This window comes from Bidens hawaiensis, unplaced genomic scaffold (assembly GCF_021521415.1).
Source record: "Bidens hawaiensis isolate Kalapana, Puna unplaced genomic scaffold, B.hawaiensis_p1.1 tig00046573_1, whole genome shotgun sequence".
NCBI lineage: Eukaryota > Viridiplantae > Streptophyta > Magnoliopsida > Asterales > Asteraceae > Bidens > Bidens hawaiensis.
Genome location: NW_027498304.1, coordinates 74544 through 102025, shown reverse-complemented (window position 1 = coordinate 102025; position 27482 = coordinate 74544). Strand labels below are relative to the sequence as shown.

Here is a 27482-nt window from a genome sequence, read left to right as displayed (position 1 = left end):
TATGGTCGGGTATTACAAAATCGGGTATTGAGAGAAATCGGGTAGGGTATTGGGGAGAAAAACTCAACCCTATGAACCCGGGTAGGGTATGATCGGGTTCGGGTATTGGAACCGGGTATGTGTCCGGGTACGACTGGGTATTAATATCGGGTTTTGAATTTATAATTTTTTTATACATTTTTAAGTTTGTTTAAAATTTAAATTTGCTTTGTAATTTATAAAAATTTAAACTATATTACAAAAATCGTAAATCCACTAAAGTACAAATTATGTACTTAATAATATGCATTTTTTAAAAACTTAAACATAAAAATTGTGAAGTAAACATAAAAATATACTATAAAAACTCATGTATTATTTCGGGTATTAGAAAATTGGCATCGGGTATCGGGTATTACCGGGTATGGGTATAGGGTATGACCGGTTTCGGGTATTTACGGGTATAAATCGGGTACGGTTCCGGGTATGGGTATTGAGCTCAAAATGCATACCCTATCCATACCCTACGGGTAGAGTCGGTTCCGGTTTCGGGTATAGAATACCCGGGTATTAAAGAAACTGGTTTCGGGTAATTTTTTCGGGTTCGGTTCCGGGTACGGGTTTTTTTTGCACCTCTATACGTAATATTGTAATTAGCTGGACCGAAATTAATAATAATCGTAATAATAATAATAATTAGTTGAGAGGCAACACGTGCAAAGGATTTGGACATAAATGAACTTGGGCCCATGTTTACTCGTTCGTTCTGTTTGTGTCTCCTGTGGCCCAGTTACATTGGGCCCAATTCAGAGATGCCTTCAATGATATTATGATTCACTTTTTGACGTATTTATGTTGCTGCATGTAGTACAAGCTGGTACAGCTATGATGGTAGGCCCACCAAATTAGACAGGTGCCTATGGGTATCCACATTACGTCCAAAACACGGGACAATGAATGTCTTTGATACAACAAGATGCATTAATTAAATAATATTAATCATAGTTTATTTTGTAACAAGAACTCATTAAAAAACTATGAACTTATCGGTACAAAATAATGTGAAAATTAGGGGAAGTTGAATCCATACATCAAACTTCTGCTAGATGGAGCGTGCATAAGACGGTTCGGTTTGGTTTTGACATTTGAGTCCAACCGAACCAAAATGAGATGTTTAGTTATTGGGGATGTTAACTGATTGGTTTTGGCATGATTAACCATGTTGTGAGTATGGGCTTTAAATGTTTGGGTCTATAGGATTATGATTTATGACATAAACAACTTGCTAATATTTACACAAAAATTAACATGAAGAATTAGACTGAAATTTGCTTGTATATATACGATTGTTTGATTACAAATGAAGGGTTTATGCCCTATTTATTTATCTATACTAAACGAAAGGCCGAAAGGGTATATATTAATAATACAAAATCTAATACTTGGGTTAGCTCTAATATAATTCTAAACTTATGGTAAGTTCAGATATTATGCTAATAGGGTCTAACAAAATGATTCAAAATAATGAACTAAAGCCTGAAATTTTAGAATTTAAAATTCTATTTACCATTTAGAGTACCAACATCTCATTCCCCATCAGATTTCTATAATAAAGATTGATTTTTGGGACTAGCTTCACATACTCTATAGTTGGGGATTCAATATTCATTTTGTATTTCGGGACATTTTGATGATAAGGTGTCTGTTATCTGTCTAGAAGGTGGAGAATTCAAATTCCGCGCACTTAAAGTCAAGTCATAGACCTAGTTAAGCTCATGCTTGATTAAGAACTGTACTACAATTTAAGGTCAAACTTGAACTAGAGCTTCTTGAGCTTTGCATGTTTTGAGTATATAACTAATGAATCTCGAATGATCTATGAGTGACTTGGCTGGCTTAAACTTTTGATCGAAACATAATTGTTTTAAATAAAAATTAACTTGCAAATTACAATTCAAAACCCTTTTGACCTTTAAATATTCACTAATTATAAATTGTTTCGTTATACTTATTTAAATGTTTAAAGATTATTTTATTCCGCATAAGGTTCTGAATTTGATAAACTAGTCCACATAATCTATTGCTCGGGGAACATGAGCTTACAGGACATGGAATATTTTAATAAAATAAAAAAATAAGTGTCATATCATATATTGCTTTATGTATTGAAAGGTAATGTGCTTGATTTCGTTTGATATTATTTTGATCCTTGTTGTCGGTTATGCTAGTCTCCCATACCATCATTTGTTCACATTATAATATTTTTGCATTTTGTTATAGTTCTTAAGTTTTAAAAACTATTATGTAAATTCCGTTTGCATTCCATAAAACTGTTAAAAAACAAGAATGAAACTTTAAATTTTTTTATAAAATCAGACGACTTTTAAATATAAGTAATTTATATAAAGTTTCAAATACAAGTTTTATATTTACTCAAAACATTAATTGACCTTTAATTAAATTACGATTTAATATATAAAAAAATATGGTATATGTTCAAATTTATAAACATAAACATATCAAGAGAAGTTAAGGATACAAGCTACAAGGATTTATATGGGCATACACCCTCATCTATATCTATAGTAACGAATTAGACTTCCTAACCACACCATATATAAACAACCATCATTCATACGGCTCTATTTATTAGAAAACAATAATGTTAAAATGTTAACATGGAGTTAATGCCTTGTTAGTTTCTCTTTTTTCTTTTGTATTTTTTATTGTGATAAACTATGTTTTGATCTATAATAATATAAATGATAACGATGACCATATAAATAAATATACATAACATATTTTTATTCTTACAGCTACTCCCTTTTCGTTTTAAAATAACCAACCTTAAAAAAAAAACAGTTTACTCAATATCTTATAAAAATGAAACATATGTAGACATGTACATAAAATATATTTGTAAGGGGGGTGGGTGGGGGGGGGGGGGGGAGGGGACAACCCGATTTACCATAATACTCAAACGCAACCAACTAATCAATGGCAAACACCTCACTTCTACCCAATTCATAAAAAGATACTCGAATTATAGAGGATGGTGTTAAAGTACTCAATTCACTTTCGCACACAAAACATTCGGGTACTTCTCTACCACCATCATCTTCACCAAAAATAATATTATTATCACGATATACATGCTCGTTTAAACATATAAATTTATTTTAAGTCAGAAAAATCTTTAAAGCTCACCTTCATCTTTATATCTTTACAGTTTACACCATATCTTTTAACATAATCCAGTGACTCGTCTAATCGTGTTACCAAAGTCCAAACGACTTGCATCTTTTATCTTTTGATATTTTACCTTTCTATTCATTTTTTTTTTCATTTGGTATTTTTATACTTCACAAATATATACATAGTTAATTATTATTTATAATAAATTTATTGTAATAATAAGTATACAACTTCTCCTAGACCAGACCAGTTACCCAACACACCCATTTTTCAGCTACGCCATGCAGGCTTGCGTTAAATAAACCATAGCACTAGAAAATCTTGTATGATGAAAACCAATACACTAAACACAGTCTCTCATTCATATATTCAACCATTTCACGTATACTTAATAAAAAACACGCAGGTGCGCGTGCACACACAGAGTCACTTTCAGTACAAAACTTATGTCCGTCACAGAAAAGGTGAGCTTTACCTTCAATTATTAACGGATTTGATTATTAAATCCGCATTTTTCTTGGACTTGTAAATGAGTTCTGCATTTGGTCTGTCATTGTACTCAATCTGCATGTAAATTTATGTCAACTAAAATAGATAATTTTGGAGTATTTCTTAAACTGGCCACATTAAACAGAAACACTTATTTGTCCAAATCATTTTTCCATAAAAGAACATAGCTTGGTTAAATATGATTGAATACTTAATATCACTTTTAACAGTAACAATAATATACTTTTACGAATAATCAAGCTGCTCGAACTGTTTGACCTATTTTCTTTTTAGGTAAACTTTTTTATTTTACGGTTTGTCCTTTTTAGGCTGTAACAAGCCAAGCATCTTGTTAGCTACTCGAGATCAACTCGATAAAGCTTGAACTAAGTCAAGCTTAAATGAGCTCGAGCTCGAGCTTCATATATCGAGCTTGACTAGGTTCACAAGCCTAACGAGCCTTTTATTTAATATATTTACATAATAATAACAATAATAATAATAATAATTATATATGAAATTATGATAAAAAATAATTAAATAATATGTATTATGTTATTATCATTATAAAAACCATAATAATAAATATATCTAATATAATTATAAATGTACAAGAATAAAATGATTAAGAATTAATAAATAATAAACAAGCCACGCCTGAGCACCAAAAACTATTCACAAGTCTAGCTCGGGCTTTCTTAAGTTAAACGAGCCGATTTCAGGCTCGATTTTGGCTCGTTCACATCCCTAGTCCTATTATCAATGAATTATAGCCCACAGCTCCACATGGAAACAATCATAAGTAATAAGTTGAAATTGACAACTCTAGTTAGTATCTTACCCGTTGTTTGGCGATTTCAGGGGTTTTACCTAACAAAAAGATGAAAACAATACACATTCTTTATGACAGAAACAATCATTCAGATGCATATGCACATGCATGTGGGATCATGAATAAAAAGTGATTACCGGTTGATATATGTCTCTTCAAAACCCGTTCCATTGCTATGTCAATGTCAACATCAACAAACCTTCAAAAAAATTTATAACCAAACTTCAAACAGCTATTGTTTTATTTCACTTTAATCCATATTGAATTTGAGTAAGCTATGGTAAAATAAAATCAAAGCTTAAAACTAATCTGATTTTTCTGGATAGCATATAAAAAATACTTGGTTCCAGAAACTAGAGGCAGAATAGGGGTATTAAACAGGCCATGTTTCCGGGTCCAAAAATCGTGTCTGACATGTTAACTAAACATGACACGCATATCATGGGTTGACCCAAACACGACCCGCTTGGCCTAAAAATTTTATTATTTTATTTAATGTTTTCACATATCGACACTTAAAATTTACATTTTACAACAAAAACAATACAAATTTATATAAAACAGTTACACTTTAGTTATAAAATCTTATGCTAATTTCCTTTTTAGTTTTAAATTTTGGCAAAAGACACCCAACCAATTTCATTTTTTACAAAAATCACATTTAAAAAAAAAGAAAAAAAATAAATGGGTCAACCACCCGCCGGATTGACCCAAACACGACCAATTTAGTTAAAGGGGTTTCACGAGTTCAACCCAAAACTGACCCAAACTCGTTTATGCCAAATCTAAACTTGCGAATTTTGTGTCATGTTAGATATTTACACCCCCAGGCAAAATGGGGTGGGTCGGTATGGGCAAAAATGGGTCGGGTCAGCCCACACACTTTTTGTCTTTTCTTTTCACGAACGTTATACATAATAGAATTATGAAAGATTTACACTTTTATGCATTGTGAATACATTTTGGGTCATTTTTGAGTTTGACCTGTTCAACCCATTAATATTTTAGCAAAAATTTTAAAGTTTGACCAATTTGACCCGTTAGAGACAAAAGTATAATCAAACTTGACCCATTTATCAATACATTTTACCATTTTTCGTCTAGTATTGATGGTATTTCTTTCCAACTACCATCATCCAGAAGTAAATAATTTCCTTCCACTATAACAACTTTGTGCCTGCAAATATAATAATATGAACAAAAAGATTGTAAGGAAATTTATTAATATATCAGTTGAAGGATTAATAAATTAGGCGAAGTAATAATCTTGCAGATTATAATACATACTGAACATTCACAAAAATATCATCTTCAACTGGGTCTCCTACACCATGGTCAAATGACGGAGCATAAACTGACCCCTGAAATTGTAATTAATCATCAAATCCAGTCAAATATATGGAAGATAAATAGGTAAGTAAATAATAGGTACAGGTGGCAATTCGATCCGTTAAGTTACAATTGAGCAGATTTGGGTAAACAGGTAAAATAAAATAAATAAATAATTCATAAAAGGCAACGAGTCAAATGGGTTGAAAGCCACCTAAAGTATAGTTTTAATTAGAGTGTAAACGAGCCAAGCTGCTCGTGAGCTACTGAAGACCAGGTCGCTAAAAACTCGAATTAAGATGAGCTAAAACAAGCACAAGTTTAACATTAAGCTTGTTTAATAAATGAGCATGAGCCTGAGCTTGAGCCTAAAACTAAGCTTGTATAGTAAACGAGCTCAAGCACAAGCTTCATTTATCGAGCTCAAGTTGGCTCATGAGTTTATTATTTATACAACTTTATTTAATATATTCAATATATATTCATACCAAAATTATTATAATACATAAAGTTATGATAAAAATAACTAAATAACATATATTATATTTATTAATTACTAATGAATGAGCCGAGCTCGAGCTTAAAAAATAGAGCTTGAAGCGAGCCGAGACCAACATCCTAAACAAATTATATGAAAGTTTTAGAAAATTGACAAAGATGTTTTTTAAAAGGCCAAATCGCCAAACCAATATGACTTGATTCATTCTGATGTGCACTAAGAATGATCTGTTTCAATCCGAGCCCATTTTGACACACCCATTGACCTCTAAATTTACGTGATGGGAACCAGTTAGGTTGATATAAACAAGTCAAAATTACCTGCTCTCTCAATGTCTTCAAACATTTCAAGAATAAATCAGGATTAAACGTCCACGGAGCTGATTTGTCAACATAAAAAAACGGTTATTATCAAATTGATTGAAACGTTTGGAAAGAAATTATGTGATGAGTGAAGTAGCTCACCTCCCCTTCTTGCATGGGCTTCTTTTGGATCCTAAAAAAGGTTAACAGTAAGAGAATTAGAATTGACAATGAAATGTTTGTGTTCGTTTGTTAAACCGTAGAACATGAACAATTAAACAAACATGGTTTTTTTTATTTGTGTTTGTCCGTTAAGAACATGGGCATGTTCGTGTTTGTTTATATTCTTTTATTAATCAATAAACGAACGGTTCACGAATGTAAACGAACACAAACGAATGAACATAGATGAAGTATGAATGAATATAATTGAGCGAACATCAACTAAAAGTAAATGAGAACACCAATCTGCTGGACCTAAGAAATAATATAACTAGACTAAACTGAAAGAGGTGATATTTTAATTTCAAAGAATTAGACTAAATTGTAAATTTGTAATGAACATAATTATTTTAAATGAATAATAAACAAATAAAACAAATAAAACAAATGAACATATATGAATGAACGAGACATGATTTCATGTTCGTTCTTTTATTAAATAAACGAACACAAACAAACTTTCCACCAAGCGTTCAGTGAACCATTCGTCAGAAGCAGAATATACTCATCCAAACTTCAGAAACAGATTATTGTGAATATGAGTCAATAAGATAATTATTTATATTGGAAATCTAGACACTCTAATTAACATATAGTTGGGAGAGATTAAAAGATGAACCTCCATTGCATCAAGCTGGTGACGATAAAGATGGAAACCATCCATGGGAAGAACTACTGCAATCTTTGGTGGTTCAACTTGAGAATCGAATGCAGATGCTTTTTGAGGCCATAATTTGTTTACACGTTTAGCAACCTCTGATGCAATGGTGGTCTTTCCAGCTCCTGGCGGGCCTGCTAAGCCCACAATATGCCTGAATGGAGAAAAGAAGAAAATTTGGAGATCAGATGACCGTTCGAACAGGTTGGATAACGGGACAAAACGGGTACTTTTTGGTATGTTGACCATGAAATACTTTCTAATTTTCTATAAACAATTTGTGTGTGGTGTATGAATACAAAAAAACAATTTATGTGGTTTTCGAGCTGGGGGTCTCTCTGGAAGCAACCTCTCTATTAATTGCTATTGGTGGGATTTTTACTGGGTATGGTTGTTAATTGTTCTTTCATAGTAGGCCTTGTAAATGAACCAAACACACAAGAATGGAGCAGTTTTGTTTGTTCATTTAACTTTAACCGAACAAACGATCGAACACAAACAATTAAACGAACTGGGTTTTCTTGCCTGTGTCTGTTCATCAAGAAAATGAATGTGTTCGTGTTCGTTTAACAATATAAATGAACAGTTCATGAATGTAAAAAAACGTATATACCTAAGAGTCAAAGAAAGCATAACTGAGCTAAAACCAATTAAAATTAAATGTGAACAACAATGTGTTGTGCCAAAACAGTTACTAAAACTAGACTAAACTGTAATAGGCGTGAAAGATTTAAGTGAATATACTAATGAGCGAACTTAAATAAAAGTATACAAACAAACATAAATGAGCGAACATACATGTGCTCATGCTCATTCGTTTAACTAAATAAACGAACACAAATGAACTTCCCGCCTAACACTTAACGACCTGTTTACTAAACATCTGGTTCGCTTACAGACCTATTCGTAGTTGGTTTTTTAACTTTATCCGGTAGACCCGTTAAAGATAAAACATAACCCCAATGAACCCATTCATAAGGAAATTGGGTAAAACTGCCAAAAGACATGTTTGTTCACTAAGTTTATCCAACATATAAAAAATTTAATGAATCACATATATAATATAGTTATATGTGTAATATTTATTTCATTGACAGAGTATAAAAATTTTATAGGTGAAACCAACATCTTGATTAAAAAATCAAAATAATGCAATCAATCAAACCAACAAGCTAATGACCATGTTTACCATAAGGCGTCTATTAAATGTTTGAAAACATGTATAAATGTAATTAAGAATATTTCATGTACCCCAAAGTAGTTTAATTGTTCTATACTATAAGATTTAATCTTACGTTAAACTGGTATTTGATCCTGAAGCTGCAGTTGGCACCAGACGCTCAGCCAAAGTATCATATATTTCATCCATAGACCTGGAGAAAATGGAAAGTAACTTAAAAACCGAGTTAGATAAATACATAATTACATCTTTAGTCTTTACTCTAATAACATAACAAAAATAACAGATGGATCCCTTACATCTCAAATCTCAAGCATGCAGTCTTGTAGGGCAGAGACAGATTACTACATAAGGGCTAATTGCAAAAAGGTAACAAAATTTTGGTCTTATTAATGCTTTGGGTAACCAACTTATTTTAGGTCAGAAAAAAACCATTAAGTTTCAAAACATTTGATTTAAGCTAATTACCCAAGATAACCAGTTGACATGGAAACATCAACTGCCACGCCAACATTTTACTGGTTTCCAGGTCACAATGCCTTAACTAGAAACTTTTGGTAGCGGTAATGGTTACCTAAAACTAAAAATTTTGAAACTTGGATGTTTTTCCTTTTTTTTTCAGGCCTACAAATCATGGTCACATTATTAAGCAACAAGTCTTTACATAACATAAGATAAGTATAAATAAATGAAAACCGTTAACTGCCTATGTGGCTGCTATGCTTCAACATGACATGCCAAAACTGATGCAAGTCAGTACTCAGTACACACTAGCTTTTCCATGCAACTGAGCACTTAACACAACACATACTTCTGTATATCGATTAATGTGCTAATTAGATTAATGAAGCAATATTGTTACAGTAGTAATCTAAATCTTAATAACAAGATTTAGGAGGTTGTTTGCATTGGGAATAGACTTTTAACTGAATTCAGTCTGATTTAACTGTTTGATCCATTTGGTCATTTGAGATAAAACACTATCCAGATTCCAGATTGACCTAATAAACAGACAGGTTGATATCGCCGCCTAGTAGATAGTGACTTGCATAATAGAGAAAAACACCAATAATCATATAGAAGTACTTTTAAAAATGACACACCGAGCCTTTACTATAGGAATATCTTTATTCTGGCTGCATAACACCTGAAAATGAATAACTACAGAATGAAACCGATATAATAAATAAACGCATAGCATTAAAACATAGGAAAACTTAACAAGTAAAACGAATTAACAGTGGACCTGAACTGGGTATTTCTTATGCCATAAAGATATACTTTGATTAAGTGACTGCAGATATCTGTTTTTATTGTAAAACATAAAAACCGAGCCTAGATAGCAATGAGAGACATTGACTTTCTTGAGCAGCACCATATCTGTACCTTTAACATTACAAAATATTTGTTAGTGTCACCGGTGTCACATATACTATTAGGCCCGAATGTTTATGTTCTCCCAAATTCTTACCACAAAGAAGGTCATGATTATTATTCTATATTTTTATAAACAATCAGTAGAGTGAATCAATCATCTATGGAATTTTCAATAAAGGAATTTCGAGTTAACACAAATGCAGTGTTGTAAAAATCCGTTCTAGGCGCCGATTACTAATTGCTGGGCTGCTGATTTGATTTCAACTAATCGGCCTCTAAAATCGGTAATCGGTCAAACCTGGTCAAAAATTATACTTACTAATTCAATGATCCAATTAATCTGATTAATAAGTTTGAAAAATTACATACAAATGTTACAATTCCATTATAATCCCCTATTAGGTCTAACAGATTCACACACACACACACACACACACAAATGTGAACTAATGCAATTTCTAAGCATCATGCAGAGATAGATTCAAATGTTCAATATTGAGAGTGTTAATTTACAGGTTCATTTATCATTGAATTCGAAGAATAACGGTACATGCATCATTCATTCATTCATTTGATCAGCTACAACGCTCAAATTTCATCAATTTTTTACATTACTACGCCTAAATTGAAATACACACGGATACATATATATGTGTGTGTGTGTAAGTAAGAGATTAGAGAGAGAAAGAGACCTGATGAAGGAAGACGACAGCATCTTGTTGAGGCGATGTTCAACGACGACATCTCCATCCTCTCCCAAACTCAATTGCTTATCTATTATTATTACTCCGTATTATTAACGGTAAATGTTACAGTTTGTTTGTTAAACTCACTCGTATAAACTTAAACTTACTTTTGATTATATAATCTTTAAAATGTATAGCTAATATTTATTTTTATACATTTCAAAAACGTAACCCTGACCCCTACACACTACACACACTTAAAAATCGTTGAATTCATTTATCTAAACGTGTCAAATGAAATAACGGTTTGGTGAACAATCAGGTTAGGTCGTAAATGTGTTAATCGGATTGGTAGGTTGTAAAAATAGGTCAAACATGTCATAAACGGGGGTTAGCGGGGTTAAACAAGTTAGTGGGTGAATATGTTTAATTAAATGGGATAAATAGTTAATTGGACATGAGTTGTTTAATTAAACATGTCAACCTAAACACAACTTGTTTATTAAATGTGTTATCTATGACAACCCAAACACCGACTATTCTTGAGGGTCATGTTGGAAATGGACCCGTATTCCAAATTTGTATTTCTTATTTTATTTGTAAAGTGTTTTGCAAAAGGACTTATATCTATCGCTATTTGATTTTTTATATTGCTGCGGTTTCTTACGAAATCAAAAATCCCTCGTTCATGAACTTATGTAGCTAAAAGTTACTTGTTGTACTTATCAGTCGAAACTTGATCTTAAGTTAAGAAAATGAATCAAATCAAATATAGCATACCAAGGTATAATTCTGATAGTTACTGTCAAAAGGCCTATAGCCTAGTGATATTAAAATAATATGTTACGAGATCCTTCCATATATGGTTAAGGGTTCGAATCCTATATACCTAAATATAATCTAACATCCGGAAACAGTGCTAAATGAAAAGTGTTGATGTTTCATTCAGAATCAAATTTTCGTTTCATTTCTAATTTCTAAATAATATTTAGTTTGAAAAAACAAATGACAAGTGAATCGATAATATGGAGCCCATATGATGGTACCGGGCCTCTTAATTGAGCTCCAAATTATAAAAGCCCAAGTATATCATTTTCAATGAAAGACTTGTTCTTCTCTATTTTAAATCAGTTCATTTCCATTACTCAATTTAATAGTAGATTATACTCCATTTAGACAATTTAATCGGTGGAACTCTTAGTTACATGTTCGCCGATAAAGACAATTCTTCTTATAATTATTACATATTTGTATTTGATTTTCACTCGATTTCGCTTATAAATAATGCCCACACTCAATTCATTTATCATTATATATGTTAGCGAGATTGAGGGAAAATCTAAGTGTAAATGTATGATGAATATTCAAGTGAGACCATCTTTAAAAATAAAAGTAAAAGTTAAATATGTAATTGATTAAATTGTCGGTATAAATTATAACATACAATATTACAATAGGTTAACTTTGGATTGTTAAAAAAATCATATATATAAAACTAGCATATTTTATTATGATCATAGAAAGAACCCAAACATTTCAGGATGATTTGTAGATGTCACGCCACGTGGAGCAAAACAAGTGGTGGAATAAAGATGAGGTGCAATCCATGTAATCTAATTTATGTGGAGTAAAGGCCAGGTACAATCAAAATCATTCAACTTTATATAAAAACACAAATTGAACCCTTAACTTTGAATTGCATTCACCATTTTTTAATCTTCAAGTTCTTGCAACCCAACTAAAGAAGATGAAAACGATGGCATCCATCTCAGCTTCCATTTCCACCACATCACCATCATTATCTCTCCTCCAAAAGCCCACCACCACCCATGCTTCTCCGGTTCTTGGTATGTTAAGATCATCCAAATCATATAATGAGTTGATAATGTATACATAATTAATTACATACATATATTATTATATATAATATATGTAACTTTTTGTTTGAATAAATGCAATCTATTTGTTGAAGAATATGCATGCTTATTAGTTTGCTATGGATTAATGTAATTTTTTGACATGACATGTTCTAACCTGACCCATTTGTGCCCATAGCTAGTAATAATAATAAAACAAAAAATTTAGGGTCCATTTTTAAAAGGGACGGATATGCACTTCGTTTTAGGCATTTAAAATGGTTGAGTTGACCCTGCATATATAATCATGCATATATAATCATATAATAGAAGTTGTTAATTATATTATTTAGGATTGCCAACAATGAGCAATATGGGGAAAGTGAGATGTTCCATGGAAGGTAAGCCCGCTGTCACATCCGATGATGGTGCATCGAGGTTGAGGATGGGTGCATCCTCATTGATGGCTGCAGCGGTGGCTGCAACCATGTCTAGCCCCGCGGCCATGGCTCTAGTGGACGAGAGAATGAGCACGGAAGGGACCGGGCTGCCCTTTGGTCTAAGCAACAACCTTCTCGGGTGGATCCTTTTTGGCGTGTTTGGTTTGATTTGGACACTTTACTTTGTTTACGTCGGTGGCCTTGATGAGGATGAGGAGTCAGGTTTATCACTTTAAATGACAAATTATCAATTGTAATAAGCTTATGTGTAATATTAATCATGTATTCTTTGTACTTTGTACTTTGATAATTTGATTGTATGAGAGTTTGTGCTCATGAGAATTGCACTTTGGCCCTAGATTTGAGTATGGACACCTTTCTTGTAAAGTTTGATATCATCTCATTTGAATAAGCTACAAACGAGCTAGAAGGATTTTCAGGTATCATGAGAAGGTACGATAAACGTAAACACATACTTGATCCTCTTGGTTTGATCATTTCGGAAAACATGATGAATTCTTGCTTTTGATTTCTTATTTGCGTGATTTGTAGGGGACAAAGTCTAGCTATAGGTAACTATTGATCTGTTTATGTAAAACCAGTATTTTTGTAGATTTGATATGTCCCATAGGCGCCATATATGTTAGTAGTTACTCATATCGTTAGGAGTCGCACACTAACATAGTCACATAGATGAGTATCCACCTTACCTCGTGTATCCAACTTTATTCCATCAAACGTATGTTTGAAATGTATACAACCAACTCTTTTGTGAATCACTTTAAGGAGCTGTTTGGTTCATTCAGATCTGAATGAGTTAGGTCTGAATGATCCTCTGTCACATTCAGCAATAACACCAAGTCTGAATGATTCAAACCTAATTTTAACCATTCAGATGTTTTTCTGTTTGGAACCAAACAGTCTGAAGTCTGAATGAATCAGATGTTTACATCTGAATGGTTCCATTCAGATGTAAACAAACAGCCCCTAAGTCGCGCTAATGAATTTGTAAAATGCATATCCTGCGTGACTGAATCCTCAATGTCTCGTGTATCATCTTTCTGATTTCGTAGGGTATAGTAATGACATGCGCATCTATTTGCTTTAAGTACATGAACTTGTTGAAAATTTTCGATTCAACTTATACATATATTGGCTAAAAAATCACTCATATATAAAGATCGATCTTGATGCATGTTGGGATACACATATGGGTGACTTAGGCTCATGGAACACATTTCCACCGGTTTCATAACTTATGGAAAGATTGTCTAAAATGATCATATACCTCACCTTCCGATAACTTGATAGCATCATGTAACACCACCTTGCTAAATACCTCTAGATCACAATCATATGTAAAACTCAGCGAATAAATAACGAGGATCTCTTTCATGATATGATAAATTGATAACTAAACTAACGGTTGCAGTGTATTTCATTAGCAAATCGTGCGTTTAAGTGATCATGATACACAAAAAAAGGTGACACAAGAGCATATTAAATAAGACTTTTATGAGTTCTTCATGGAATAAAGAAGGATGCGTTAGATAATACATAGTGATCAGAATATACAATTAATGTGTCTCTAATAGGATAAACAAGTAAAATCGGATGCACAACTATGCTGTCATGTAACACTGCATGGTTCTTTACTGCATCTGGATATATCACATCAAAAAGTGATTAGTTTCCTCTTTTATTTATAATTTGTATAAAAGTATGTTTATTTAACTATGCTTCGTTCCACGCTATATATACAAGTTATGCTTGATTATCATGCGTCGATGTGTGTTTGTGATTAAGTATTTGATTCATGGATTGTCTTGAATGCGAATTTATGATTATGTTTCTGACATACTATATCTATACTTACTATATATAAAGCATGAGTGAGAGACCTCTTAAATTTTAAGAGGTACCAAACTCAATGTTTTATTTACAACACACAATGCATCAAAAATATAAAAATTAAGGGTAATTAAGACTTTTCATTCATTTAAAATATACTTATAATTTTGGTCCCCAACTTCACTACTTTTTTTGTAAATTTAAATAATAGTTACACATATGTCCCCCTAATTCAAAACCAACTACCCCTTGACTTTTAACAGTCATATCTTTTAACACGTTAATATGTTTTTTAAAATAACTACATCATAAAAACGAGTATTTTATTCTCTTTAATTTGAGTATAATATTGCAATAGTTTTTTAGTTTTAAAAATTTAACATGTTACGCGATTACCGTGTAGAACTGGTAATAGGTCGAGTCGGGTGAGCTTGGGTCATTTGCAAAAGTGGATTAGGGTCAGAACAATTCAATACAAAAAAATGGTTAATTTGGTTCGGGTTCGAGTAGATAGGGGCAGGTCAGACCGATGTCGAGTCAGAACGGGTTTAGGGCCAAAACGGGTTGATTTACAAAAGTGATTTATTTGAAATTACTGTATATTTCGGGTTTGCTTCTTGATTTTCGTCATCGGTTAGGCAGATGTCTTTGTTTACATGTACCGGGGCCGATAAACGCATGTTCAGGACCACGTAACGTACATAACCAAATATTGGTAAGCGCTCAACATAGCGCCCTACACCGGTAATCGTTATGAATTACACCCGTGGTGTTGGTTAAGCATGTTTTAATGTCAGTAACGTGCATTCCGGGCCGGTTACGCGTGTTCAGTCTTCGATTACACGCAACTGGCTTTGCACGAGTTACCTGTCTAATTTCGGGCTATGTGCACACTGTCATCAGATGACGTATGTACTGGCACATACTATACGTTCAATGTCGAGTTGCGTGCACACCCTCGCTGCATTGCGCGGGCACTCAGCTAGTAATGTTAATGTATGAGTAACTGGATAATTAGGATGATACATTAGACCAAATATATACAACCGCATGATGTTTTAAGATTATGAGAGAAATAATTGCATTCAATACTTTCTTCCAAAATAGAGAAAAGTGAAATGAAATCAAACTTTACAAGAAGAACAGGGGTGGTAATACATTATGGATAATTCATATCCCGTATTAGATTATAAAATTGTATTTCGTACCCGCTGATTAGCTTATGCTATTATATCCTTTTATAGTCACGGGTCAAGTAAACTCGGGCATCAATTATACTCATTTATAGTCTCATGTGTCGAAACCTGAGCTTAAACTCACATAAGAAACCAACTTAAAATTATATAATATTCAACTATGTAGTTGTCTCACAATTTGTAATATTTTAAGTTTATAACAACTTCAATATGTATGTTTTTAAAAATATATATTATACAAAGAAATTTGGTTTCAATTAGGATAAATTAGTTAGGGCAATCGAAATACTTGTCTAATCTCAACTATGTACCATTCCTAAACCCAAGACGTACACTAATCTCATATCCAAATACTTGTCTCGAATGTTTCGGCTTTCGACCTTTCCTGTTAGGTTCGGGTTTAATTGCCAACCTTAAAGAAAAGAAGTGTGTCAAGGCTCAAATCTAGAGGGACAAAAGTGCAATTCTTATAAACACAAATACTTTACAATCGAATTACAAAGGATACATGAATAATAATATTACACATAAGTCCATCACAATTGGAAAACTATCATTATAGTAAAAAAAGTTTAAAGTGATAAACCTGACTCCTCATCCTCATCAAGGCTACCGACGTAAACAAAGTAAAGTGTCCAAATCAAACCAAACACCCCAAAAAGGATCCACCCGAGAAGGTTATTGCTTAAACCAAAGGGCAACCCGGTCCCTTCCGTGCTCATTCTCTCGTCCACTAGAGCCATGGCCGCGGGGCTTGACATGGCTGCAGCCACCGCTGCAGCCATCAATGAGGATGCACCCATCCTCAACCTCGACGCGCCATCATCCGATGTGACGGCGGGCTTACCTTCCATGGAACATCTCACTTTTCCCATCTTGCTCATTGTTGGCAATCCTAATCAAGGTTAACAACTTACATTAATACGTATATATATATACACATGCTATAGGTATGCATGGGCGACTTAGTTATTTTGGAGGCATGGCAAAAAAAACTGATGCTCTTTTCAGTAACAGTGACGGATCCAAGATTTTTTATTGTACGTTACTAGGGTAAAATGAGTCAGACTAGAACGGATCAGGACAAAAAGTTACATTAAATTACATATATATTAAACATGCATTTGTGAATAGTTACATATATTCAAGCAAAAATTACATATATGATATATAATATATAACATGCATATGTGTGTTTTTTATATAATAGACTCATTATATGATTTGGATGATCTAAAACATACCGAGAACCGGAGAACCATGGGTGGTGGTGGGCTTTTGGAGCAACGAGAACGACGGTGATGCGGTGGAAATGGAAGCTGAGATGGATGCCATCTTTTTCTTTCTTAAGTTGAGTTGCAGTAGTTCAAAGTTAAGGGTTTAGTTTGTGTTTTTATATAAAGTTGAATGATTTTGATTGGTTTTCTAAAGTTTTATTCTATGCAACCACATAAATCGGATTGCATGGATTGCACCTCATCTTTACTCCACCACTGGTGTTACTCCACGTGGCATGGCGTCCCTACAGTCCCAATGAAATGTTTGGTTTTAACGTAGTGATGATGGGGACACGATCGGGTATTAGCATCCAGATATATATCTGAAATGTATATAAAGCAATTTTTTAGTTATTGAAGTATTTAATTATTATAGCAATATTGTGTGTGTTATAGAATATGCTTTGTCTTTCAAATTTGCAACACATAAATTAGGTTACAATATTCCTTAGCAATTACCTAAAGGAAAAGTAACTACTGAGATCTTTATAAGTTTTAGCATTAATATGTAGAGTACGACGTAACAACAAACAAAAAACAGGATAGGCCTTTAAAGATGCAAGCTATGAGCCTATGTGTAATAGTTTAATTAGATTTAACTAGTAAGGGCTAGCTAAAACGACATGGCATTGTCATGTAGGCAGTGTGACTTTAACCAGATCAACACTTAACTTGCACGCTGTGGTTAACTAGCTTTAACTGACTAGTTATGATGGTGGAGGGGAAAAAGGTTTGGATGCTTATTGAAGAAACACTAAGTGACCCCGGCAGATTACGGATAATCTTAGGGTTAAGTAGATGTTTCTCACGAGGGTTAGGTCCGGCAAAGATGGTTATTCTTCTGATGACCTGCAAAACAGACACCGTGAGCTTGTCACTGAGAAAGGGGGGGGGGGGTACCTCCTTGTGACCACCATCCGGCGTGAGAATCAGACTAGATTGCTCTGAATATAAGTGTATATTAAGAGAAATAGCTAGAGTAGATAAGATAATATCAGATGATATGTGATAGTATAAGATGATCATACCGTTCCAAGGTGTTGGAGTATTTATAGCCGAAGGTAGGTTTCCAAGCAGGTACAGCCAGCTGTATAATATTCCTTTTCTACCAACTGTGGGCTACGCACGTGCCGTGCTGGTGGTTGGTGGGTAGGCAGCGGCTGATAGTGACATGGCCGGCTGTGTACTATTCCTTTTCCACCAACTGCAGGCTATGTACGTGCCACAATGAGGGTTGGTGAGTAGGCAGCGGCTGATAGTGACATTTTGTACTAGAGCGTGCTCCTCGTCGTACTGTTGTCAGTGAGCTGTCACCCTGTGATGGGCTGCTTCGGTCAGATCTTGTCTATTTTGTCCATACCTTGGCAGGTATAGTACAAAAGATCCTCCAGAAGCGTACGGACTGGCTCATTTGGGCGGGAGTATTCCCGCCTTGCTCATTCCTTCTTCAGGTGACATTACTGAATTATTGAGAGTTAGTGCCTTGTGCGTGTAGCCTTACTATTAGTGCGGGTAGCCTTCCCTGATGGCTTGTATCCGCAGCTGCGGAAACAGGCGGGGTACTTCACCATTGGGAGGCTTTTCCTCCGGGAACAGCTGGCGTACTGCGCGTAAGGTCTTCATCTCTCTGAGCATGGTGGGTCCTGCGGAACCAGTTGGTCTTTGCGCAGACGTCCCTCTTCAAGGTGAGTCTTGCGGGTCCAACTGGGCTCTGCTGAGACCTACCTCTTCAAGTCCCCCCAGTCCAATGTTCTTCTCATGAATTGTTAATAAGTGAGGTGAACTTTTGGACTTAAGCAAGGGGTTTTGAAAAGGGTTTTTAGTTTTAAGGTTTTTCGTGGGGATTCTTCCCGCGGTTTCCCTAATGTCACGTGCAGAAATTCCCGACTTTTCTGCTTGATCTTTGGGTATGATGCGGGTAGGTGTGTAACTTCCTCGCAAGTCAGGAGCGTTAAGTTTCACTTGTGTAGATTCTCCACGAGGTTTTGGTAGTTTTAGACATAGTGATCAATTATGTTAAACAACCAATTCCATCTTGGAGCTTCAAACAATCTAGTTCTCAACGTTCCCGCTATGCGGGGATGTTATTTCCCTTTCCACAAGCATGGCCCAGAAGATCATTCTTGGTTTTAATTCCCTGCAAGTGCTAAGTATGTGAAGGGTTTCGCCTTGACACTGTACCCGCACTCGTCTTATAGTTACTTGACTTCCAAGGTATTCTTGGCTTCAATTCCTTGCAGGTGCTAAGTATGTGAAGGGTTTCGCCTTGATACTGTACCCGCACTTTTCTTACGGTTTCTTGGTTACCAAGGTATTATTGGCTTTAATTCCTTGCAGGTGCTAAGTATGTGAAGGGTTTCGCCTTGACACTGTACCCGCACTTGTCTTACGGTTTCTTGGTTACCAAGGTATTCTTGGCTTCAATTCCCTGCAGGTGCTAAGTATGTGAAGGGTTTCGTTTTGACACTGTACCCGCACTTGTCTTACGGTTTCTTGGTTACCAAGGTAAGAGGGTATATTCCCTCTTATTTTTGAATCTTTGAATCTTTTTGAATCTTTTTGAAATTCGAAGAGTTGGTGAAAGGATAAGAACAGTCCAAACTGTTGAAGGGACTTTAGCGTCGTCCGACGGTTTCTTCTGACAGTTTCAGGACGTGAAGGAAGTTATGGCGACGTGACAGTATATGGTCATTCCAGACGCTTTTTCAGGCGCGTGGGCGCGAGTTTTCGGGCGCGTGGGCGCGAGTTTTACGGCACGCGTTCTGTCGACAGCTATTGCCAGCTTGCTTTCCACGTGTCGTTGCCTCATTGTGTCTGCGCTTTTCCCTCTCCCCCGCATTAAATTCATCGCATTCATTGCGATGGGTATATAAAGGGGGAAGAGGATGCATCTCAACTCACACTTTCACTTCTTCTTCTAAGCGATTTCCGGCGAATACTCTAACTTTTGTCGAGCATTCTCCTGAAATCGTTCTTCTTTCCAACCTCAACATGTCTTCTACTCATGATCCTGAGGTTACTGCCGAAGAGTCCGACGTATACCCTGAGAACCCGATGTCCGCGTCTGACAAGGACGATAAGAGTACTGCTGGCGAGTGCCAGTGTGCTCTTTCCGTCGACCTTTATCAGTACATCGTCAAGAAGTTCATGCTCGAGCCTTTCGAGCCTGAGTTTCTTGAGCCTCACCAGACGGTGTACGATGCCCCCAAGGGCAAGATAGGGGTGTATGCTGCATTCTTCATCTATGGGAATCTCAGGTTCCCATTGACGAAGTTTGTGTACCGTGTTTTGGAGAAACACGGTGTACACTTAACGGAGGTGCACCTGATGGCGATCGCAAAGGTTCGCCACTTTGAATGGGTGTGCCACATTCTGGGCGTTGAGCCCCGCGTCGACCGCCTGATGACCTTCTATTCCTGGAGGTGCATCCAGGGCTGGTACACCTTGATCTCTCGGATCAAGGGTTTGAAGATCTGTGCTACCGAGCGCAGTCTTCGGTCTTGGAAGCAGGAGTTCTTCTATATCTCTGACCGTGTCGTCCCTATTGCGATGACATTCAAGAACGGGAGGGCACTCCCCAACCTTCACGCCTCCAACTACCAGGAGGCGGAATGGTTTACCAAGATCTCCCGGATCCAGACTCCGGTTTACCGCTTTGCGGAGTCTGGGATGGTGATGCTTGGGATGAGCCGGGTATGGAAGGATGCTGGGGCAGAGGCGCCACAGATTCCCATCGTCCTCGAATACGGTTCGAATTCTATTCCCTATGGTATGCTCCATCTCTTTTTGCTGATTTAGGGTTTTTCTTCTAACTGTTTTTCTGTTTATTTTCAGAGGGGAACAACTTGCAGTCGCTTCTGCAACCGCGTGAGAGCGGTGGTCCCGCTCGGCTGGGTACTCGTGCTCTTGATGAGAACGAGTTGCCCATTTTGGAGCAAACGGCGGATAGGTTCGTGGAGGTCTACCCGCCGGGCCACGAGATTTTGAGCGCCACGCGGCCAGGTAAGGGATTTTTTAACCCTCGCCCTCTTCATTCTCAAACCTCTGCTGGAGTTTCCCTAATTCTATCATCTTCTGACGAGGGATCCGCAGATGGGCCTTTCTTCGTGAGGAAGAAGAAAGCTGCCGGCGTGAAGGGCAAGGCGAAGGTCGCCTCCACCGCCGATCAGGGAAATCGGTCCGACTCGGAGACCGAAAGTGAGGAGGCGGCGGGGAACCCTGGTGAGACCTTTGTCACGGGGGTTGGGACAGCTGTCACCTCCGAGCAGCCAAGCGTTACAACGGTAACTGGCATGAAGAGGCCAGTTCCATCGGGTTCGTCCCCGCCCGTCAGAACCTTCAAGCTTAAGAAAACTCGTAAGTATACTTTTTATTTATCTTACCCGCAATTCTTTCCGCCATTGTTTTTAATATTTTGTTATCTTCATGCAGGCGTGGATGCAACCGCATTCCAAAGTGGTGCGGGAATGAGCAGTTCTGGACCCACGACGGTAGGTTTGGTCAACCTACCCGAGGAGATGACCCAGGCAGCTGCGCCTGTTTGCAGTGTTGGTTCAGTTGCTCATCCCGTTGAGGCAACTGTTCCAATTGTGACGTCATCTCCACCGGCTGTCAGTGCCATATTCACTGCATCCTTCACTGAGCCGGCGGTGATTTTTTCTGCGGGCTCCTCCGCAGCGGCTGCCACGGTTGTGAGTTCACCTCTAGTGAGTTCACCTCCGATGGTCTCTACTGCGGCGGCTTCAACCGTGCCTCCGGCACCGGCGACTACCTCGTCCCCGGCCGGTTCATCAGGTATGTTCAGGGTTGGGGCTTCCAGCCAATTTCTGCCTGCTTCCCATCTGCCTGACCTCTTGGATGGATATCCCTTAGGTTCGGGTGATGGGTTTGGCGGCTACCGGCCTGTTGTCGACCCTACAAGTGCGTAGGGTTATTTCGGCCTATTATCTTTTTTTTTTTTTTTTTTATATATCATCTTTTCCTAACCGTTTTTTGTTTTTGCAGTTTCGGATTCCAATGAGGTGTATGTTCCACGGTGGAACATCCGCCGGGGAACAACTCTTCGAACGGCTGTGGACTGCGTCAAGTGGGCGCGTCACGCAGCCCCAAGTGGTGCGTTGGAGGAAGCCATGTCTAGCTACCAGGAGGGTAGGCTGACGAATGAGCTTCGGATTCTCCTTGCCCGGATGCAGCCGCGCGTCGAGTTGCTTTGTCGTGAAAACGACAAGTTAAAGGCGGCGCGTAGCCAGGAAGTGGCTCAGGCGCAGGCTATCCGGGAGGAGAACAAGAGACTTGCCGCCATTGTTGCGGAGAAGGAAAAGGCCTTCAAGGCCCTCGAGGTTGAAGTTCAGGCCCGGCTCGAGGCCCGTTCCAAGGCTACCCAAGCTGTTAACGAATAGCTTAGGTTGGCTAAGAAAACTGCGCGGAACGCGACCGAGAGGGCCACCAAAGCTGAAGCCATTGCTGAGCCTCTGCGCGCCGAGAATGAGGAGCTTAAAGCCAAACTAGAGTGGCTCCAGCAGGCTCATGATGCCTTGGCCATGGAATACGCCAAGAAGCTCCAAGAGATCTTGGACCAGAGGGGTATGCTTGACCACACTGAGCCTAAGCTGAAGGGCGTTGAAGAGGCTGCAGCTAAAGAAGTGTTGCTTGCCAACCTTAACCAAAATGAAGCCGAACGCGCCCGTGACCAAGCTCAAGCTGCCCTCCAGGAAGCTCTGATCACCAAGGAATGGCTTCTACGAGAAGCGTTGTCGCAGGTATGCGTAGCTTCATAATATCTTTACGCTTTTCTTTATACTTAGAAAAGTTTTTGATACATATATATTTTTTGTAGGTTGTGCATCGGATCTTCACGAACACATCTTATGACGATGACATGAGCGCAGCCCTCAACGCTTTCCATGAGGATGGGGAAAATGCTGGTTTCCTGCTTGGTCTAGGGTTTGTTGAGAAGGGCATCCCGCCTTCCAACTTCCCTCTTTATAACGTGGACACTGAAGCTGCTTACGACCAAGCAGTGAACCAGTATGCTGCCTTCCCGCATCCGGTGGTGGAGAAGGTGAACGAAATTGCTGCTGCTGATGATGGGCTAACTATTCTCAAGGCTTTCCTTGAACCGCCACAGGCAACTGATGATGCGGGTTCAAGGGGGTTTGGAGGGAGTGGTCCTGAAGTTTGAACCTTGAGATCCCTTCCCACCGTTAGGATAGATTTATATTTATGTAGGCGGGTAGATACCTGGCCATTCTTGTAATGTTTGAATTTTTTTATGAAATATAAATGTGTGTGCGGGTAGGGCCGTCACTTTCACTTAATGACTTGCTTTATAAACGTTATATGACTTGCTCATGCATATTATAGTTTAATTTGGCACTTGTTTTGCCTCATAAACAATATATGATTCGCTCATGCATACTTTAGTTTAACTTAGCAATTTTCCAAGTGTTTTGAATAAGTTAACCTTTCGACGCGTGGTTGTCAATAGGTTAATGTTCAGTTTCCTCTATCATGATTGTGCGGGTAGGACCGTCACTTTCATTTAGTGGGATGACCAAACTTCACCTATAACTGACCTGCGTGAAGGTTTTCCTCATTTTTTCCTTAGAAATTTTTACCGTTTTGTGTTTATGCGGGTTTTGCCGCCTTCCACACGCAACCACTTACTTCTTTCCATATTTATGCGGTGAATACCGGCATATCAGTCTGGAAAGTTCATAAGTATAAATGTAAGACCATCAGCGTCAATGTGATTTGGAGAATCATTTCCATTAGAAGTGGCTCTAGGCCTTTTCTTTACAAGTTTGGAATTGATCTACATGCAGCCTGTGTAATTGAGCTCCCTTCCATGTTCTTGGGATGGGGGTGTCATCGAGCCTTTTGAGCCGATATGCACCTGGTTCAGAATCTCGTTGTTTACGCAGTATGTAGTCTCCAACATTGAAGCTGCAGTTTCATCCGTGTTTTCCCCAACTGGTGTTCTACACGCATTAGCCTGCTTAGCGTCCATTACGCCACGAGGTGAGTGAGTTTCCCATTTCTGACGAATGCTTCGACAACGTCCTTCAAGGCTACGCATTCCTCCGTGGTGTGGCCTTTTGTCCTGTGGAAGTCACAGGATTTGCTTTGATCAGCGTTTGGACGCTGTCGGATTATTGGAGCCTCTGGCCATGGGAGCCTCTCGGTGGCAAATATCTCGGTGATGCTTTTGGTGAGTGGCGTCCATCTGGAGTTCCGGTTCGACGACCGCATGTTATCCTTTCCGCCTAACCGAGGGTGCGAGCCGGATGAGGTGCCAAAGTTTACCCTTGACTGCCAAATACCAAGCTTCCTCATTTTGTTTTGTCGGGCGGTAAGGACGTTGTTTTCTCTTGTTTTTTGAGTGTAGAGGTTTGTACTCTGGGGAAGATCTCTACCCAGTTGCTTTTCCGTTTCCGCTAAGCGTTTAGCTGCTGTCATGATGGCATCCCACGTGGATGGTATGCCATCTTTACCCGTTAAGGTGCTGATGAGCTCTGGGTCTTCCGCGCCCTGGATGAAAGCAGCGCGGACAAGATCTTCGCTAATAGTACCCAGACTTAGCTTCTTTGAATTGAAGCGCGTGATGAAGTCAAGTAAAGACTCATCTTCCTCTCGGATGCAGTTGAGGATCGTCCATTGCTCTTCGGTATACTTTCTTTGTTGACTGAAGTGTTGGCTGAACTTTTGCTGGAAGTCTGCCCAATCGTAGATGTGGTGGACCGGTAGACGGTCGAACCACGCTCTGGCTGCCCCAACAAGCGTCATTTGGAACATGTAACACCACGTGGGTTCCGTCCAATTGCTGACGGTTGCCCCCTCTATGAATCTGTTCAAATGATCGTCTGGGTCAGATATACCATCATATGTGCCTATGTTGGACATTTGTTTGGCACTTTTCGGGGCAATTGCTTCCGCAATGTCCCTTGCAAATTTGGACGTTCCCGCATTTGCAACAGTTGGTCTGAAGGTTTTAGAGAAGTCACGTGGGTTTTCACCCGCGTTTTTTGGTTTAAAGGTTTCTCCAAAATTTCTTCTGTGGAAATCTGCTTGTTTACGCTTCCCTTTCGCCCTATGGCGCGGGTTTGCGTCACTGTCAGATTCTTCCCAATCTTTATCATACTCGCACTCATTACTCATGTTGAGCTGTTGTCGAGTGCTTCCGAATTCGTCAGCCTGTTGGAGTGAATGTAAGCGTTCATCCAACTCAGCTTGGAATTCCTTCTGACGTGCTTCCGCCCACGCTTTAACTTGATCAAGTGTTTGGCGGGGGAGCCTCGTCTGTTGTCTCTCCAACTGGGTATCGGTGAATCCCAGGGGAGGATTATTTACTGCACTTGCCCCGGCTTGGGTAACCGGGGTAGTGTTCGTAAAAATTGTGTACTCGCCTGTGTTCCCCCCAGTAGCTGGGGTTGTGGTTACCGGAGTTTCTTGGTCACTCGTTGGCCTTGGCACCGAAGTAACCTTAACCATCTTTCCAGAGGTTTTGAAAAAAACTGAAAAAGAATTAGTTCTAGCTTTTATGCACGGATGGCGCCAATGAAGAAACACTAAGTGACCCCGGCAGATTACGGATAATCTTAGGGTTAAGTAGATGTTTCCCACGAGGGTTAGGTCCAGCAAAGATGGTTATTCTTCTGATGACCTGCAAAACAGACACCGTGAGCTCGTCACTGAGAAGGGGGGGTACCTCCTTGTGACCACCCTCCGGCGTGAGAATCAGACTAGATTGCTCTGAATATAAGTGTATATTAAGAGAAATAGCTAGAGTAGATAAGATAATATCAGATGATATGTGATAGTATAAGATGATCATACCGTTCCAAGGTGTTGGAGTATTTATAGCCGAATGTAGGTTTCCAAGCAGGTACAGCAGCTGTATAATATTCCTTTTCTACCAACTGTGGGCTACGCACGTGCCGTGCTGGTGGTTGGTGGGTAGGCAGCGGCTGATAGTGACATGGCCGGCTGTGTACTATTCCTTTTCCACCAACTGCAGGCTATGTACGTGCCACGATGAGGGTTGGTGAGTAGGCAGCGGCTGATAGTGACATTTTGTACTAGAGCGTGCTCCTCGTCGTACTGTTGTCAGTGAGCTGTCACCCTGTGATGGGCTGCTTTGGTCAGATCTTGTCTATTTTGTCCATACCTTGGCAGGTATAGTACAAAAGATCCTCCAGAAGCGTACGGACTGGCTCATTTGGGCGGGAGTATTCCCGCCTTGCTCATTCCTTCTTCAGGTGACATTACTGAATTATTGAGAGTTAGTGCCTTGTGCGTGTAGCCTTACTATTAGTGCGGGTAGCCTTCCCTGATGGCTTGTATCCGCAGCTGCGGGAACAGGCGGGGTACTTCACCATTGGGAGGCTTTTCCTGCGGGAACAGCTGGCGTACTGCGCGTAAGGTCTTCATCTCTCTGAGCATGGTGGGTCATGCGGAACCAGTTGGTCTTAGCGCAGACGTCCCTCTTCAAGGTGAGTCTTGCGGGTCCAACTGGGCTCTGCTGAGACCTACCTCTTCACTTATGATTGGGTGGTCTCGTCTTCTATCCGTTAAAGAGCTCATTACCACGTTAACAAATCCTACATAGCGCCTCCCCCTTATTGCTTTGACGTGGTGTATGAGGCGCTGAGGGGCTGCCACATCAGGGCATAATGCTGGTTAACTAACTCCACAACGACTAGCCATAGCAACAAATAACAGTTATGTGAAATATATATATATATATATATATATATATATATATATATATATATATCGATGACTAATCAAGCCAAATATGGAAATTTGGTGTCGAGTTGTCGAGAGAGTAAATTTTAGGTTTGCCTCTATATTGAATATATTTTTTTAGATGACAAAAGGAGTAAGTGGACCATAAAATTAAGGTTAAAAAGTGTACCATTATATATGATGGGTAAGATTAAACATTTTGTTGAAAATTCATTATTTAATTTTAAGTAAAAAATTTTGTTTTCTAGTTGTTTAGGTAGATAGAGAACGTTACTTAAATCATTACACAACTTGCCGAGCATCTTTCAAACCACGTAATTCACAACTTGCTCCTAACTTTTGGATTATTAATGCTATTATTATTCCA

At 38.1% G+C, this 27482-nt stretch overlaps 3 protein-coding genes across 3 annotated transcripts; 1 reads left to right on the top strand and 2 right to left on the bottom strand.

Moving 5' to 3' along the window:
* Nucleotides 1–3123: 3123 nt before the first annotated feature.
* LOC143596472 (putative uridine kinase C227.14) lies at nucleotides 3124–10846 on the bottom strand. Its single transcript, XM_077075239.1, has 12 exons — nucleotides 10755–10846; nucleotides 9932–10071; nucleotides 9789–9832; nucleotides 8801–8878; nucleotides 7467–7659; nucleotides 6788–6818; nucleotides 6644–6702; nucleotides 5783–5856; nucleotides 5586–5672; nucleotides 4633–4694; nucleotides 4505–4533; nucleotides 3124–3738 (listed from the first exon to the last, which is right to left on the bottom strand). The coding sequence occupies exons 1-12, from the start codon at nucleotides 10810–10812 to the stop codon at nucleotides 3652–3654; spliced, it is 942 nt and encodes a 313-aa protein (XP_076931354.1). The 5' UTR covers nucleotides 10813–10846; the 3' UTR covers nucleotides 3124–3651.
* Nucleotides 10847–12421: 1575 nt separating this feature from the next.
* LOC143596469 (photosystem II reaction center W protein, chloroplastic-like) lies at nucleotides 12422–13338 on the top strand. Its single transcript, XM_077075236.1, has 2 exons — nucleotides 12422–12595; nucleotides 12958–13338. The coding sequence occupies exons 1-2, from the start codon at nucleotides 12496–12498 to the stop codon at nucleotides 13278–13280; spliced, it is 423 nt and encodes a 140-aa protein (XP_076931351.1). The 5' UTR covers nucleotides 12422–12495; the 3' UTR covers nucleotides 13281–13338.
* A 3203-nt stretch (nucleotides 13339–16541) lies between these two features.
* On the bottom strand, nucleotides 16542–17526 carry LOC143596468 (photosystem II reaction center W protein, chloroplastic-like). Its single transcript, XM_077075235.1, has 2 exons — nucleotides 17336–17526; nucleotides 16542–16986 (listed from the first exon to the last, which is right to left on the bottom strand). Exons 1-2 carry the CDS (start codon nucleotides 17424–17426, stop codon nucleotides 16664–16666), a joined length of 414 nt encoding a protein of 137 aa, XP_076931350.1. The 5' UTR covers nucleotides 17427–17526; the 3' UTR covers nucleotides 16542–16663.
* Between the last annotated feature and the right edge of the window lie 9956 nt (nucleotides 17527–27482).

Coding starts and splice junctions, on each gene's coding strand:
- LOC143596472 (XM_077075239.1), bottom strand. CDS start 10,812: ATGGAGATGTCGTCGTTGAACATCGCCTCAACAAGATGCTGTCGTCTT. Junction 9,833..9,931: donor ATAAGAAATACCCAGTTCAG/GTCCACTGTTAA, acceptor ATTCATTTTCAG/GTGTTATGCAGCCAGAATAA. Junction 7,660..8,800: donor GGATCAAATACCAGTTTAAC/GTAAGATTAAAT, acceptor TTCTCCATTCAG/GCATATTGTGGGCTTAGCAG.
- LOC143596469 (XM_077075236.1), top strand. CDS start 12,496: ATGAAAACGATGGCATCCATCTCAGCTTCCATTTCCACCACATCACCA. Junction 12,596..12,957: donor CCATGCTTCTCCGGTTCTTG/GTATGTTAAGAT, acceptor TATATTATTTAG/GATTGCCAACAATGAGCAAT.
- LOC143596468 (XM_077075235.1), bottom strand. CDS start 17,426: ATGGCATCCATCTCAGCTTCCATTTCCACCGCATCACCGTCGTTCTCG. Junction 16,987..17,335: donor CCATGGTTCTCCGGTTCTCG/GTATGTTTTAGA, acceptor AACCTTGATTAG/GATTGCCAACAATGAGCAAG.